At 45.2% G+C, this 16,722-nt stretch overlaps 1 protein-coding gene across 9 annotated transcripts in view; it reads right to left on the bottom strand.

Annotated features, from left to right (window-relative positions):
• The window catches only part of dtna (dystrobrevin, alpha), a 437,687-nt gene that overhangs the window by 267,442 nt on the left and 153,523 nt on the right, over positions 1-16,722 (bottom strand). For all 9 annotated transcript variants that reach the window (XM_068031788.1, XM_068031787.1, XM_068031789.1 and 6 more), the window contains exon 2: positions 660-727. In XM_068031788.1, the coding sequence (XP_067887889.1) occupies positions 660-726 (67 nt within the window). In that variant the 5' untranslated portion in view covers position 727. The remainder of the gene's footprint in view (positions 1-659; positions 728-16,722) is intronic.

Below are 16,722 nucleotides of genomic sequence, written 5' to 3'. Positions count from 1 at the left end.
GCTGCCAGCCAATCAGAGGCCAGCAGCTGCACCGCCACCGCGGAGGCTGAGCAGCATTACTGGATCCAGTCCACAGGTAGGTCAGGGTGGGAGGGGTCTCCTGGGAGTGGGGGAAAAAAATAATCGGCAGCAAGGTCGGGGCAGAGGGAAGCTCTCAGTTAATTGTCCAGTTACAGGCCTCAATTGGCGGCAGGACAAGGCCTTTTACAGGCCTTCCCGCCCCAGACTAAATTTTGGTGCTGGTGGGATCGTGGTGGGATGGTAGCGGGAACCCCTCCCCACCATCTCAACTGATGTTATGCTCTCCCTGTCTCCAAAACCGGCGTGGGGGAAGAGCATAAAATGGCCCTGAACAGTCTTAATAGTGATGAGTTTCCACGTGTGAAAAATCCAGCTGACTGAAAAAAAGCCAAAGAATATAATTGTTCATTAAAGGGAAGTAAGCTAGAAGTGAATTAAATAATAAAAAAAATCATATGCTTTGACAGCCAAGTAAAGTATTAAATCACTGAAGAAATTTCAAGGAACAATGCAAATTGGTTAAGACCGCATAAAAAGAAAACTGCTCAATTCCTCCCCATCAGAAAAACTGTCTTTTATATTGATTGCTAACCAATACGCAATCTTCCCACACACCACACGTTATGTAAAGTACTTACGCATTTCTGCAAACAACAGCCTTCTTTCTGCCATGGTATTTTCTCCCTTACCACGTTCTTCAATCATTCTAAAGAACACAAAATAACACAAATGAGGAATCAGTCATCACTTTCTATCCCCTGGTACATTTCTACACAACATAGTATGGCTTTCTTTTTAGATAGCATATCCCAGGCCCTATTTAGGTCCTCAGTACCTTGCTCTACGGCAGCGAGGCCTGGACAACGTATGTCAGCCAAGAGCGACATCTCAATTCATTCCATCTTCCCTGCCTCCGGAGAATCCTTGGCATCAGGTGGCATGACCGTATCTCCAACACAGAAGTCCTCGAGGCGGCCAACATCCCCAGCTTATACACACTACTGAGTCAGCGGCGCTTGAGATGGCTTGGCCATGTGAGCCGCATGGAAGATAGCAGGATCCCCAAGGACACATTGTACAGCGAGCTCGCCACTGGTATCAGACCCACCGGCCGTCCATGTCTCCGCTTTAAAGACGTCTGCAAACGCGACATGAAGACCTGTGACATTGATCACAAGTCGCGGGAGTCAGTTGCCAGCGATCGCCAGAGCTGGCGGGCAGCCATAAAGGCGGGGCTAAAGTGTGGCGAGTCGAAGAGACTTAGCAGTTGGCAGGAAAAAAGACAGAAGCGCAAGGGGAGAGCCAACTGCGAAACAGCCCCGACAACCAATTTTTTCTGCAGCACCTGTGGAAGAGTCTGTCACTCTAGTATTGGCCTTTAGAGCCACTCCAGGCGCTGCTCCACAAACCACTGACCACCTCCAGGCACTTACCCATTGTCTCTCGAGACAAGGAGGCCAAAGAAGAAGAGAAGATGATTCCAGGCCCTATTTAGGTTGTAATAAAGACTCCACACCCAACATATTTATTGATTTTTGAAATGCAAACACCTCCAAGAAAATATCCTTCCAGACTATTTGACATACAGGCAATACAGTGACACAGCCAGCTGATACATCAACAGGCTATTTACTTGAGTGGCAGGATGTGGGCTTGAAACTGGGATTTTCCTCAAATTGATTTCACGATCATCAGCAAGTGAAGACACTTCTTCAACAAAGGGAGGAAAAAAAAAAGTAAAATTAAAATAAGTAAATAAATCATTACAAGTCACTCCATCCAGTTTTTGTGCATCTCTGATGAACAGTAATGCAGACAGAGCCCGTTGGCCCAAAATATGTGTTTGAGGGAGGGGTAAAAACCTAAAAGAATAAGATCACACAACTATGGAAGCAGCAGCAGCACACTTGCTTCATCTTATTTCATTCATCCAGACAGATCCTAATGTCCCCCCATTGTAGCATCTGATGGTTTCTTAAATTATTGGGCCTCAACTACTCTGGACTGAATTTTATGTTGTTGCCACTATAATCGGAGGCAGCCGTAAAAAATGGTGGCCCGCATGCGATGGCTTTATTCCGCAAAGCTGCCGTGATACTAGATGTGGCGGTTCATTTATATGGCCGGGGAGGACCACCCCCCACCGCCCCCGTCCCCCCACCCGATGACATGGAGGGGGTGAGCAGTCCGTCACTGACAAGGGCACCTGGTGCCATTTCTCAGGACCAGACACCATTTTTAAAGGGCTTCAAACCCTTACATTTAATTTGAATTTTTAAAGAAATAGTCACTTAGAATTTATTCAAGACAAATTAAATAAATGTTTCAAGCCCCTCTCCCACCACGCCCCCTTGACCAAACAATTCATTCCTTGCCCTATGCCCCCCAAGATACTTACTTTGTGCACCTGACCTTCCCCCCCCACCCTCCAAAGTTCACAAACTTTAATCTTGAACCCTTCCTACAATCTCCCTGACCAATAAAGTTAGTTTTACCCTGCTCCCCCCCTTGCCACCAGTGTTCTGCCTTACAACAATGCACAGAGATCCAACGGAGTGGGCGTGCCAGCCGCAATATGGTAACGGAACAGACGGCGGGAGTGGGTATGTATTTAATTCAGTAATTTGCATTTTTACAAATATGTAAATATGGCTCCCGTCGCCGAGTGATGGGGGTCCGCCACGAGGCCTCTCTGTTGCCGGCAATATGGGGCCGGGCCTTCCTGGCGTCGTGACCCATAGCAGGCCTCTCCCGGAGGCATTTTCCGGGCCCCACGCCACGACCCCCAACTTCAGGGGAGCTGTAAAATCCAGCCCTCTATCTTGAAGTTTATTCCATACGTTGAGCACTTTTTAATTTCTAGCAGCATGTCCAAATGCACCCCTACTCTAACATAATTCCTCTAATTAACACTTTCTTCCTATCCTTCACCAAGCTTTGTATCCATTTCCAGGATTTATCTTGAACACCCGTTCCTCCCTCCACCAACAGCTTGGAGTTTAATTAATGAGCATTTGTGCGGAATTTTATCAAAAACCTTTCTCAAGCTGAGATAAATTATATCGTAGTGTTTACCACAGACCACTTGAGTTGTCACTTCCTCAGGGCAGGATCATCCTCTTTTTAAATTTACTTGTACTGCTTTAGTTATTCTTTTTAATTTTTCTTTCCTCTGTTTTCTTAACCTATGCTGAATGCTGCTAATTAGGTTGCTGCATAGATGATCCTCAGTTTATTCCTAATAATTAATTACATAATTTTACAAATAGAATGAAGTAAGACTAATGGCTTTGCAGTTGTTCATGTCTGTTTTGAATGTGTGTTGTTGTATTTGTAGCATTGCGAGGGCATTCTAGAGCAAGTCTTAAACTCTGGATAAAAAGTCAACTAACAACTCTATTATTTAACGTTTACTACATACGCTCTCCCCAAGCCTCCTAAGCTAGCATCCTCTGTGCTGCTCTCTCTTCTCCAGTTACACCACCACTCTTACAATGGGAGGGGTCTCTCTCACTGTCTTCCATGTTAACCCTTTACCTCCTTATACTACAGATCCACATTAGCTTGTTTCCAATCTTCTGATACCTCACAAATGTCCATTGACCCCCTTGTCATGAACTTCAGTGCCTCACAAAACTCTCCAATTGTTTTCCCTGGCTAGCGAATGTAGAACATGGGGGCACAGTCTCAGCATAAAGGGGTCAGTCAGTTAGGACTGAGATGAAGAGAAATTTCTTCACTCAGAGAGTTGTTAATCTTTGAAATTCTTTAACCCAGAGGGTTGTGGATGCTCCATCGTTGAGTATATTTAAGGCTGAGATGGACAGATTTTTGGTCTCTCAGGGATTCAAGGGATATGGGAGCAGGTGGGAAAGTGAAGTTGAGGCAGAAGATCAGCCATGATGGTATTGAATGGCGGAGCAGTCTTGAAAGGCCACATGGCTGCTCCTGCTCCTATTTCCCTTGTTCAACCTTTCTCAGCAATTTGGAACGATATGCTCCATAAGGTGTTGGGTCATCTTACCCTCCTTTTATTCTTTTCACTAAATTCTGGTTTTAGCTGCTATTCATCTGGCTCTGCTAACCTTTGTCCCTCTCTCCACTTTTACATCCATCAGAAGTAATGGAGCCAGCCACAGCAGAGGAAGATGAAAACAGACTTCCTGAAGACAAACTTGACCTTGCCTTTTCAGGTACCAGGTAAAAAAATGGCACCCTGCATAGTTTAGAGGGTCCGTTAGAGGAGTCTGCTCTGGGAGGTTTACCGAACACAAGGGCCAGATGCGGAGAGTGTATATATCGACTTCAAGAAATGAGTCTATGAAAGACCACCAGCTGTGCGTCACTATTGTCTCAGTGCATTGGACTGCCTGCTCGCAAGCCTACACACAATGTCAAACAGCGAGCAGGGGTTCACATCCAACTTACGTTAGATCATTACAAAGGCCATGAAAACAATGCAGTCAACCATAGGCCATATGGTCACCTGCATGTCCAGTGCATGGGACACTCAGTTTTGGAGTCTTTGGTGACAGATCTGATAGTTCTAAATGGAAGCCATTGATTCAGAGTTCCAACATCTCCTCCAACCTGCAAGACATGAGAAAAGTATGGATGGTGTTTTCCAAAATGTCACACCACCCCTGCCGTCTTCACACAAAGCAATGGGCCGTTGTGTCATTTTCTGTCGTGCCCAATCTCTCCTGTGTATAGAGTTGCTCCAAAACTGTTAGTGTTTTTAAAGCTCCTGCCATATATGACACTCACATTTGTCTTCAGTATCAGAGAAAGGTCTGTAATGATACACCACAAAGAGGCTGAGAGATCAACCCAAAATCCAAAACCGATAGACTGATGCAAACTGTTTGGCGACGCTGACACTTTGGGCTGGATTTTAAAGGGTCGCTGATGCCAGGAACTGTGGCGGGGGGGTCGTGAAGATCGCAACGGATGAGGCCCACCACCGACACCGGCGGCGAGGCCTCGTGGCAGCCGCCCCGCCACTCGGTGACGGGGCCCGCATTATAATATGGAAATGGGTATTTACCATTAATTAATATGCAGGCCACAGCGATTATGACATCAGGTTCAGATCTTCATTCCTGCGGCCGGCAATGCCGCGCCTTCAAATCCCCGTTCGGAGAAAACGAGGCGCAACACCTACGAGTGGGGTGGGGGGGGGGGTGGGTGGGAGAGATGGGGGAGAGGAGGTACTTTACTTTGGTGGAGGGCAGAAAGGTCAAATATTCACGGCAGGTATTCCGGTGGGGGAGGGGTGGGGAGAGCGAGAGAGATTGAGATTTTATTCATTTTCATAAACTTTACAGTCACTGTCTCTTTAAAGCTTTAAATGGTTAAATGGTCATTGAGGGCTGCAAGTCCTTTAAAAATGGATCCAGCAACTGCGCATTGGCGCCGGATACCGTTGCCGGGGATGACTCGCCCGCCCCCTCCACGTCATTGGTGGCGCAGCTGCCCCAGCTATGCTAATGAGTCGCTGGGTTTGGAATCGCGGCAGATCCGCGACATGCACCCTGTGTGTGTGGGCCGCAAATTTTTTCACCCGCCGCCTATTTCAGTGGCGGGCTTTTACAATGCAGCCCTTTCAGCTCTAGGCTGGCTGTAACATAGAATCCCAGTTCCAGAAAGTTCAATTGCCTCTGGCAGCAAGAATGCTGGCTTGCTCATACTATAGCGTTGCTCTAATAATAGTGTTTTTATATCGGAAGTGACCCAATTATATGAAGCTATGTCTGGGTGTTTTAAAGCACAATGCTGTAGCAGATTAGAGGGAGCTTTGTTTTTCCATCAGAAGAGACTGAATGCAAAGAAAAAAGCAGAATAATTGTTTAATCCCCACTGACATGCCTCCCAAATATCATTAAGAATTACTCCCCAACCCTCCCAAATATTGACAGAAAGCCATGACTTTTTTTAAGTGATGAATTTGCCGTATGGTTGGTTGCTCATGCACATATTAACTAGCATATAGCTACAATTGTTTACATCTAATAATGACTATTACTGAGAATTTGCATGTGTATATCTGTATTACAGGTGTTTGTGAATGAAAATGGTCTTTGCTAGAAGCGCTAATTGGGATCATAGCAAATCAGCAGCCTGTGTTATGCTACGCCCGATTTTCTTTTCCACACTTGAGGCCTCAGCTGGACTACTGTGTCCAATTCTGGACACCACTCTTCAGGAAGGATGTCATGGTTTTGGAGAAGATGCAGAGGATATTTATTAGAATGATACCAGGGATGGTGGACTCCAGTTATAAGAAGAGACTAGAGAAGCTGGGATTATTCTCCTTAAAAGGAGAGAAAGTTAAGAAGAGATTTAGTAGAGATATTCAAAATTATGAAGGGTTTTGATAGTTTAAATAAGAAACTGTTCCACTGGCAGGAAGGTCAGCAAACAGAGAAAACTATTTGAGATAACTGACAAAATGAAATAGAGGCAAGTTGAGAATTTTTATTATACAAGTTGTTGTGGTCTGGAATACACTGCTTGAAAGGGTAATGGAAACAGATTCAATAGTAACTTTTAAAAAGGAATTGGATATAAACTTAGAGGAAAAACATTGTAGAGCTATGGGGAGAGAGAGCAAGAGACTGGGACTAATTGGATAGCTCTTTCAAACAGCTGGCACAGACAGACATTGTGAACTGAATAGCCTCCAAGAAAATAAAATCATGCGTAGGTGTAAAATGAGCTGTCAATTCATTATGAGCCTGCTACTGATAAAGACTAATTTCACCCCCTTAATATTTTATAGCATACATTACTTATTTACTGCAGCACCTCTAAGTTTGAATAAAAAAATTTGTAATTATACAGTGCAATATTTACTGTATTATAAAAAGAGATTGTAATACGAATTGCAAGTTTACTATCCAAGTTCTAAAAATACACTAATATTCTTTAAAGTAATGTCGCTGATAGACTTACAGTTCTAATGTTCTGTTCCTGTAATCCTCGGAGAAAATCCCTTTATTAGTTTCTGCTTAGCCTAGCGAATCCTATATGAGTACTCTGTTTTATTTTAAAACCAGTTTCCAGATTCCTTTAAGGCCTTCAATATTGACTCTCTCTGATGATCCGAACAGTTAAGCAAATTCTGTAGTTGTCTTGTTTCCACTTTATGCAGTGGCATTTGGGATACAGTGGTTCATCTTGATCCCTTGAGAGTTCACATTCATTTATGCTGTTCAAATCATTTGCTGGTATTTCACTGCCAGTGTTCAGAATCTTATCATCTACATGCATGCTCTTTCCATTCTCCAATATCTCATCTTCACAGATGCTACCTGACCTGCTGAGTGATTCCTGTATTTTCTGTTTTTATTATCCCATGGTGGGAATCAAGTCATTAGAGCCTCCAGAAACAGAGTTCTCTTTTGAATCCTTACAATACAAGTATAGCAGCAGTGATCTCTTTGATGACAGTGAAGGATAATTGTCAAACACTCCAGCTAACTCGTACAAAATTACTGATTCCTTGGGTGGAATTTTATCGGGGTGGGGGGGCCAGTAAGTCCTAACATTGAGACCATATGCGGATGCCGAGGCAACACGGGTGGGCAGCAGAACTGCATCGGCAATTTTCCCAAAGATGGCCTCTTATTTGGCCGCCAGGCCTGCCATCCTATTAAGGATGGTGGGCGGGCTACTGGTCCAGAGGGCCAGCAGCTCTGGCACTGGGAGAGTTGGGCGCTGAAGTAGGCTGGAGAATATGAGGGTGCCTCAACATGGAGGTGCCCTCAAGAAGGTGAATTAAATTTTAAAAATTAGATGGCTAAGGGTGGTTGGCCCTGCCCCATTGGAGGGGAAACCCTGCGTTGGGCTTCTGTATCCATGCCCCCCACACCCCACCCCCCACGAAGCCGGCAGCTTTCCCATGCAGTGGGGGCAGGGGAAAAGGGGGACCGCTCTTGCACCAGAAAAATGCCAGCGACCCGAGAAAATTGACCTTAATTGGGCCTTTAGCTATTCTAGTTGGTTGCCTGTCTCCATGGGTCGGGCAGCCGTTCTGGCATGCAGTTCGCCACTGGGAACTTTCCCCAGCGGCATGACTGTGTCGGGAAGCTATCCCGACGTGGCTCCCCGACATTTACCAGCCCACCTGCCTCCCAGCCTGTGGGCCCTGAGCCAGTAAAATCCTGGCCTTATTTCAGGGCACTGCAACAGGTCATGTTCTTCCTGCTGTTGCATTATGAACTACTCTAACCAAGCATATACTTTTGGATTCATTGTGGTTTTATGTGGACCATTTTACACATGGACCAGCCCGAATTGAAATAAAATGTTGTTGTCTCGAATAATACTGAGAAACAGGCTGATGACCCAAGTGACCCACAAAGTAACATTACCGACACAGTGGCCTCTGCTGAGACACTTCTATGAGGTGCTCCCATTGTGACTGAGGATAAGGTGGAGGCAGGTTGCTCACTTGTGCCTGTCTGGGTCAGAGATGCCATCCTCATCATGGAGGTGCCAGGATGGTAGGGAGGGGGTGGGGACATACCTCCGAAACACCAGCAACGCTGTGTGGCAGCCTCTGTCACAGGCCATGACTCCACAGATGCTTTGTCTGTCAGAGGGGCCTGGAGGTGGATGATGATGATGACACAGCCCTATGAGGGTAGCGCCCTTATCACCAGCTGTCGCCTCCTCAGCCCTTTCATGACACCCTTGATCGCTGTAGGGGACCACCAGCTGGATTGCAGCTGGCATTGACTCCATGCCTCTGAACCATTTGCACCACTGACTAGTCAATGCTACGGAGTCTGGCATGCAACCTGTCAGTGCGCTGTTCCTGCATCCACTCAGTGATGCCACATATAGCTGTCTAAGAAGTTGGCCACTCTCGAGAGGAGCTCATGCGCTCAAAGCATTGAATCATTGTGGAGCACTTAAGATGAATGGACTACTCCATTATCATCTGTGACCCCATACTGCCTCAGGTCACTCCAACATGTGGGCACACATCTCACGCTGGTTCTCCAGGTACAGCCGCATGTTTTATGACTCCCGAGGCATTGCATCTAAACCTTGCTGAGCAGGGCTGCACCTGTCCTCTATGCCTGGAGGGGGACTGGCCACTGCCAACTCTGCATGCCCCGAATCCTCCAGCTCTGAAGTGACATGTGCGTCACCCTGTGCCACTGTTTCTAATAACACACGAGGACCCACCGAGGTACGAGTGTCTGCACTGGTCTAGGGTGCGCTAGATGATGTGGCGGTGCAGGCTCTGAGGTGACTTCCTCCTCTGGATCCTCAGGAACCTGTTCTCCAAGCATGGACTCCTGCCCCTCTGCAGCTGGCCCTTTGGGATACATTAGAGAAGATAGTGATGAGAGATCCGTACAGTCAACAGATGCTTCTGCTGCTTAAATTCCTGAGATGACAGCTTCTGCATTGACAGCTGGTTACACAAGGAGCATTGGCATGCATGCCCGGAACCTGGAGATGTTGAGATGTCTTCACCCTGTCTTTGGCAGACTCCCACTTCTTCATCCCCAGTGTACCTGAGGCTGGACACTCTGGCGACATCAAGGGTATCCTCGAATCGTATCAGCAACACAAACTTTGGCAGCCCACCTTCCAGGCCTGCCCACTCATTCTCCCGAGTGTTCAACTCCCTTTTGGCCTGAAAGGTGAAGAAAGATGCTGTTAGGACAATGCTTCCCTCCCTCTCCAGTTGCAGCTCCTCATTCACGTATGATATTGTAGTCTGCACCCCATCCTCCCGACCAGCAGCACTTGGGTTCTGACCTCTGCCTACAGGTCAGCCGGGCACCTGTAAACACCCTTCTCACAGGGTCTGAAAATCTCTATGTGCCCTCAGGATGCCCCTCTCTTTTGTACTCAGGTGATTGCTCACCTTGCCAAACCTAAGGAGGGAATTGAAGCGTTTTCAGCACCACACGCAGTTCCTCCTCACCAGTCCTCTGCTGCTGACTTCATGTGCCACCTCCAGCCATGCCCTCTTGGTCAGTCTTGGTGATTCTCTTCTGTTGCTGCTGGCAGGGAAGAGATGTTCCTGCGCGCACTTACGACCTCCAGCAGGACTGCCAGTGAGCCATCTGAGAAACAGGAGGCCACCCTGGCACAGCGGCCCTCCCTCCCCACTGCACAGGTTGTGATAGGATTTTCTGGGTGAATGGCAGCCTCAGCAATGGCTGCTGCTTGCCTTTTAAATTGGGCCCACTGCTGGCTTAAGCCCACTTCCTTCCCGCATCCGCCACTGCTAATTGGGCAGCAAACATGACTCTTAGCCAATTAAGTAATTTGCAAATTAAAATAGTGCGCATGCGCACTTCCGAGTTGGTGCGGGGTTGGGACCTATAAGTCACTGCAACATCAGGGTTCCAAACATGGGAATGTAAATCTCCCCTATGACTCTAATGCACAATATGCTAAAGTGCAACTATGTGCAATTTTGTGTGTCCCTTTAAGACCACAAAGTGTAAATAGTTTAGCTTACTGGGTCAAATAGAGGCTAACTGTTCTTAGGCAGTTCCTCACTTCACTTCCAGGTTCAATTTTGTTCGAAGTGTAAGACCTGAAGTCAGTTAAAAGGTAGTTTCTGTTGCCCAAATTTCTCTGTACGTTGGAAATGATTAGCTCACTTAGTGTGAAACAGAAAGTTGCACGTATGTCAATGTGACAACTATAAAAGTGTCAGGGGTCAGGGTAGGGTCTCTAATTTTTGTTCGTGTACATTGTGTTAATAAATATCAGAAATATCTTTTATTTAGTTTAAGGAAAAAAAAATTCTAATTTTCCCCTGAATTAAATCTGTTCTAGTATCCCAAGTAAACATCTCCATAAGTGGGACAAATCTCTTCTCGCAATCAGTTTTCACTTCCTGCTCAAGCAATTTGGTGGAGACTAACAAATTCTACCCTCAGGGAAAGCTACCGTGAATGTCACATTTACAAAACTGAAAAGTTTTGTGCCTATTATGTTGGTGAACAGCATTTTAAAAAATCCCAAAAGGTACTTAAACAAAGCTGATACAATGTGCAAAATTCAAGTCTACAAAACTGCAGTCTCATCGCTTAACAAACAGGGTAAATTAGCAAAACCTCAACCTCTCGCCAACTTAATGGAATGTTGGCACAAAAATCGTACAAAGAACGCCCGAGGAATTCTTTACATGGTTCTCCTATCACTTCTCAAAACAAATACTAGTGGATACAGAAAACTCTGGATATGGAATGTATTTTTCAATGTTAATATGTTCCAGTTGTTAAAGATACTTTTTGTAGATTTTGATTGAAAAGTGAAAATGAACAGTCAGATTAATGTAGATTTTGGATAAAATGGTGCCAGACTCAACAGGGCTGCTTTTATGATAAGGACGCTATTATTGAGAAGGCAAAGTGTAGAAGTAAAAGGTCCACTCAAACTGATTCTACAAACCATAGCAATTGTACTGTGGGCTGAGTAGCCAAAGGCATTTTTTCCTCTCTAAAAAAAAACTTCTTTGAACTTTACCAGAATAGCAGACTTCCTCTGGTGTAAGGTCTTAATTGACTGCACTCACAGCCTTGGTTGCTCCATGTCAAGAATCTTGCTATAGAGAGAGTGCAGCGAAGGTTTACCAGACTGATTTCTGGATGGCGGGACTGATGTATGAGGAGAGATTGAGTCGGTTAGGATTATATTCACTGGAGTTCAGAAGAGTGAGGGGGAGGGGAGGATCTCATAGAAACCTATAAAATTCTAACAGGACTTGACAGGGTAGATGCAGGAAGGATGTTCCCGATGGTGGGGGAGTCCAGAACCGGGGGTCATAGTCTAAGGATATGGGGTAAACATTTCAGGACTGAGATGAGAAATTTCCTCACCCAGAGAGTGGTGAGCCTGTGGAATTCGCTACCACAGAAAGCAGTTGAGGCCAAAACATTGTATGTTTTCAAGAAGGAACTAGATATAGCTCTTGGGTCTAAAGGGATCAAAGGGTATGGGGGGAAAGCTGGAACAGGCTACTGAGTTGGATGATCAGCCATGATCATAATGAATGGCAGAGCAGGCTCCAAGGGCCAAATGGCCTACTCCTGCTCCTATTTTCTATGTTTCTATGGAGTATAGATGAACAGAAAGGGCATCCACTCACTCAAGGTTCAGCAAGTATGAAACGGCAGGCAGTGCATCATGTTAAATATGTGTCTGGTTTCCTGGCAATTGTCATGATACCTTTATCTTGTTCCAGTCCTTAATCGCCCCTCTCTTCCATCCAGACCATCAGGTGTCAGGCTGCTGCTTGGGGTCAAGGGATATTCACCTGAGCATGTGGTTTATGATATCTGTTGGGAAGCCAACCGCAGATGCAGAGGAGCCACGTCTCTACCAGAGCTCTCACTGAGCAAACCATTGGCATCCTGCATTAGAGGGTCTGCTACTTGGATTGGTCTGCAGGTGTCCTGCAATATAGACCTGAAGGAATCTCCAGATTCATTGTAATTTCCTGCATGCTTCATTACTATATCCTGCAAAGGGAAAAACCCTAGAGCCACCTGGGAAGAAAGAAGTGGCACAGGAGCAGGTCGAACAGCAGAATATTGAGGCAGAACAAGGGCTACTAATCCTACCAGCTGCCATATCGTTACAACAGAACAGCATCAAGGAACAAGGCTGAACCAATCCTCCCCACTATCCCCCCTTCCGTACAGCTGCCCTTCCACCCACTCCCCCCTCCCCCAACCACCCAACGCATTAACAGTTCCGCCTACCATCAAGCCAGTACTTATGCCTTTCAGATGAATTAGAGTCAGTCATTAGCATCATTACGGCACAGAAGGAGGCCATTCAGCCCATCGAGTCTATGCCAGCTCTCTGTAGAACAATCCAGTCAGTCCCATCCATCCCCGTAGCCCTGCAAGTTTATTTCTCTCAAGTGCCCATCCAATTTCCTTTTGAAATCATTGGTCATATCCACTCCACCACTTTCATAGGCAGCGAATTCCAGGTCATTACCACTCACTGCGTTAAAAAAAAGTTATTCCTCATATTCCCTGCCATTTCCTCCCAAAACCTTAAATCTGTGTCCCCTAGTCCTTGTACCATCAGCTAATGGGAACAGCTTTTCTTTGTCTATCTCACCTAAACCTGTCATAATCTTGTACACCTCTAAGTCAAATCTCTCCCCTATCTCCTTTGCTCCAAGGAGAAGAACCCCAGATTCTCCAGCCTAACCTTGTAGCTAAAATCACTCATCCCTGCAACCATTCTCATAAATCTCCTTTGCATCCTCTCAAGGACCCTCACATCCTTCCTAAAGTGTGGTGACCAGAACTGGAGGCAATACTTAGTTGTGGCCAAACCAGAACTTTATAACGGTTCAGTATAACTTCCTTGCTTTTGTACTCAATACCTTTATTAATGAAGCCCGAGATCCAATGCACTTTGCTAATTACTCTTTCAATATGTCCTGCCACCTTCAAAGATCTATGCACATGATTACCTTAGCAGAGAGGTCAGTGACGAGGGGTATAGATTTATAGTAATTGGTAGAAAGATTAGAAGGGAGATGAGGAAAGGTTTTATCACCCAGAGGGTGGTGGGGATCTCGAACTTACTGCCTGAAAGGGTTGTAGAGGCAGAAACCCTCAACTCATTCAAAAGGTGTCTGAGGATGCACCTTAAGTGCCGTAACCTGCAGGGCTACGGACCAAATGTTGGAAGGTGGGATTAGGCTGGGTGGCTCGTTTTTTGGCCAGCGCTGACACGATGTGCCAAGTGGCCTCTTTCTGGGCCATAAACTTTCTATGATTCCGCAGATCCCTCTGTCCCATTAAGTCTATATTGCATCTCCCTATCCCTTCTGCCAAAATGTATCACCTCACATTTCTCTGTATTAAATCCCATCTGCCACTTATCTGCCCATTCTGCTAGCCTATGTCTTGTTGCAGTCAATTAGTAAATGTTACTCCACTTACCTCATATCTAGAGAAGATTGGAAGATTATGGCAAGCCCTTCCGCTATCTCCATCCCCATTTCCTTTAACAACCTGGTTAGCAAACCATCCGAACCTGTTAACTTATCTACTCTAAGCATAGCCAGCCTTTGCAGTACCACCCTGCCTATCAATTTTCACCCCATACATTACATTTACCATCTCCGCTTCGACTGATATTTTGTAAGCATCCTCTTCCTTAATAAACACCGATTCAAAGTACTCATTAAGTATTCTAGCCTTGCCCTGCATCTCCAAGAAATATATCACCTGCTTTGTCCCCAATAGGCCCCACCCTGCTTCATACTACTCGCTTACTATTTATATGCCAGAAGATGATTTTTGAGTTCTGTTTTATGTTAAGTGCCATTCTATTCTTCTTATACCCTCTCTTTGCCAGTCTTATTTTCCTCTTCACTTCCCCTCTCAGTTTCTTGTATTTGGCCTGGTTGTCGCTTGAAGAATTCACTTGACATGCATCATACACCCTCTTTTTGTTTCATTGTCATCCATGGATCCCTGGCTTTGGTTCCACTATCCTTCACCCTGGTTGAAACGTACCTAACCTGTATCTGAAACATCTCCTCCTTAAATATCACCCATTGTTCTGTCACAGTTTTCCTGTCAATCTTTGGTTCCATTTTATCCCCTCTCATCCCATTGAAGTTAGCCCTCTTCCAATTTAGAAGTTCTACTTTAGATTGTTTCTTGCTCTTCTCCATTGCTAATCTAAACCTTATGATATGATGATCACTCTTACCCAAGTGTTCTCCCACTGACACTTGGTCCACTTGGCCCACCTCATTCCTCAGCACCAGATCCAACAATGCCTCCTTTCTAGTTGGACTGAGAACATACTGGTCAAGGAAGTTCTCCTGAAAACATTTCTGAAATTCCTCTCTCTCTTTTCCCTTTCCTCAAACATTGTCCCAAATTGATATTTGGGTAATTAAAGTCCCCCAATATCATCACTCTATAGTTCTTGCACATCTCTTGTGATTTCCCTGCAGATTTGCTCCTCTATCTCTCCCTCACTCTCTCAGTATTTGGAGGCTGATAAAATACCTCTGGTAGTGCGATCATACCCTTTTGCTTCTCAACCCTAACCAAATGGATTCTGTCATTTCCCCCACTTGCATCCTCTCTTTCCAACACTACAATGACTTTCCTAATCAGTACTTCCATCCCACCTCCTTTTTTCCTTGCCCATCTTTTCTGAACACTTTGTATCCTTGAATATTAAATGCCCTGTCCTCACCATTTTAAGCCACGTTTCCTTATTACTACTACATCTTATTCTCACACAAGTATTTGTGCTTGTAGCTCATCAACATTATTCACCACACTTTGAGAGTTCACATATATGCATTCTAAACCTGTCTTGGTATTCCTCCTACTCCTTCTTAGTCTGCTCTTATCTAATATAGCACTACTTCCTTCTCTAGTACTATCCAACACTCTCACTCCTCTATGTGCCTTATTCCTCTTTTCTACTTCTATATGCTAGTGCCCAATCCTCTGCCAATTGAGTTTAAACCCTCCCCAACCACACTAGTGAACCTGCCTGTGAGGATATTGGTCCCAGTCCTGTTGAGGTGTAATCAATCCCTTTTGAGTAGGTGTCTCCTGCCTCAGAACTGGTCCCAAATGTCTGAAGCCCTCCCTCCCATCTTCCTATTTCTATTCTCGCTAAGGTGTGGCACTGGGAGTAATCCAGAGATTAGTAGGTTCGAGGTCCTACTTTTTAAACTTCCTCCCTAGCTCTTGAAAGTCTGGCTGCGAGACCTCAATAACTGCCCTCGCCGTGTCATTGGTACGGACATGTGTTATAAGGGTTTTATTTTTTGTACTAAACCTTAGAATTCTGTGTGTTTAAAAAAAACTGAGAAAAGGATTTTCAGTGGACATAAACACCTGCAAATAGCTGAAATTTTAGGATGTTGACTTTGTATACAAGAATAGGAAAAGCAAGCAGTTTCAAGGAAGTCAGGCAGGGGTTTTAGACCTCCTCAGAGCAACACTTTGAATGACAAGGGAAACACTATGTCTGGTCATATGATCAGCTCAGGAAGGATTACTGTTATTTTGACCCTTTTAAAAACCAGTGAGTTGGACAAAGAGCAAGCATTTTGAAATTCAGTGATGAAATAACCCTGCTTGGAGATCAAAGTGGAAGATCCAGAAAAGACCTTGCTCGGTCAAGGAAACTTGCATCTCTTGAAAATAAACCCTGTATTTGAAAGATGGCAGATTCCTATGCTTCCTATCTCTGAAGAATTCCTGCATCCAGTGTGGTTTCTGTTTCCTCCTGTGTTTTGGGAAATCCTGGAACCTGACAAAAGCTTCTACTGCTATACTGCTGCTGTGAGGCCTAAGCAGATCTGTTGCTACACCCCTGCTGCAAGGCCTATGTGACGCCTGCTGTAACTGAATTGCCTGGAACGCCTACCCATCACAGACTGTTCATCAACCTCGCCTGGCGAGACTTCGAATAGGATCTGACTATTCGAATCTGGGACACCTCACACAACCGAGAAATCTCCTACCAGAACGTGACACGCTGATTCATTTTATTATTCCTTCTATTTCTAAGAAACAGCTGTAATCCAAAACCCTTTTTTCCCGGTTAACCTTTTTTTGTAAATGTACGGGTGTGCATGAGGGTTAGGGAAATAAGGAGCTTTCACATATATAGATTTATCTCATTAGTGGTTAAGACTTATTATTTTTC

The sequence above is a fragment of the Heterodontus francisci genome, chromosome 5, assembly GCF_036365525.1.
Source record: "Heterodontus francisci isolate sHetFra1 chromosome 5, sHetFra1.hap1, whole genome shotgun sequence".
Classification (NCBI taxonomy): Eukaryota; Metazoa; Chordata; class Chondrichthyes; order Heterodontiformes; family Heterodontidae; genus Heterodontus; species Heterodontus francisci.
Note: the sequence above shows the minus strand (reverse complement) of the source record. Positions and strands in the feature narration are given on the sequence as shown.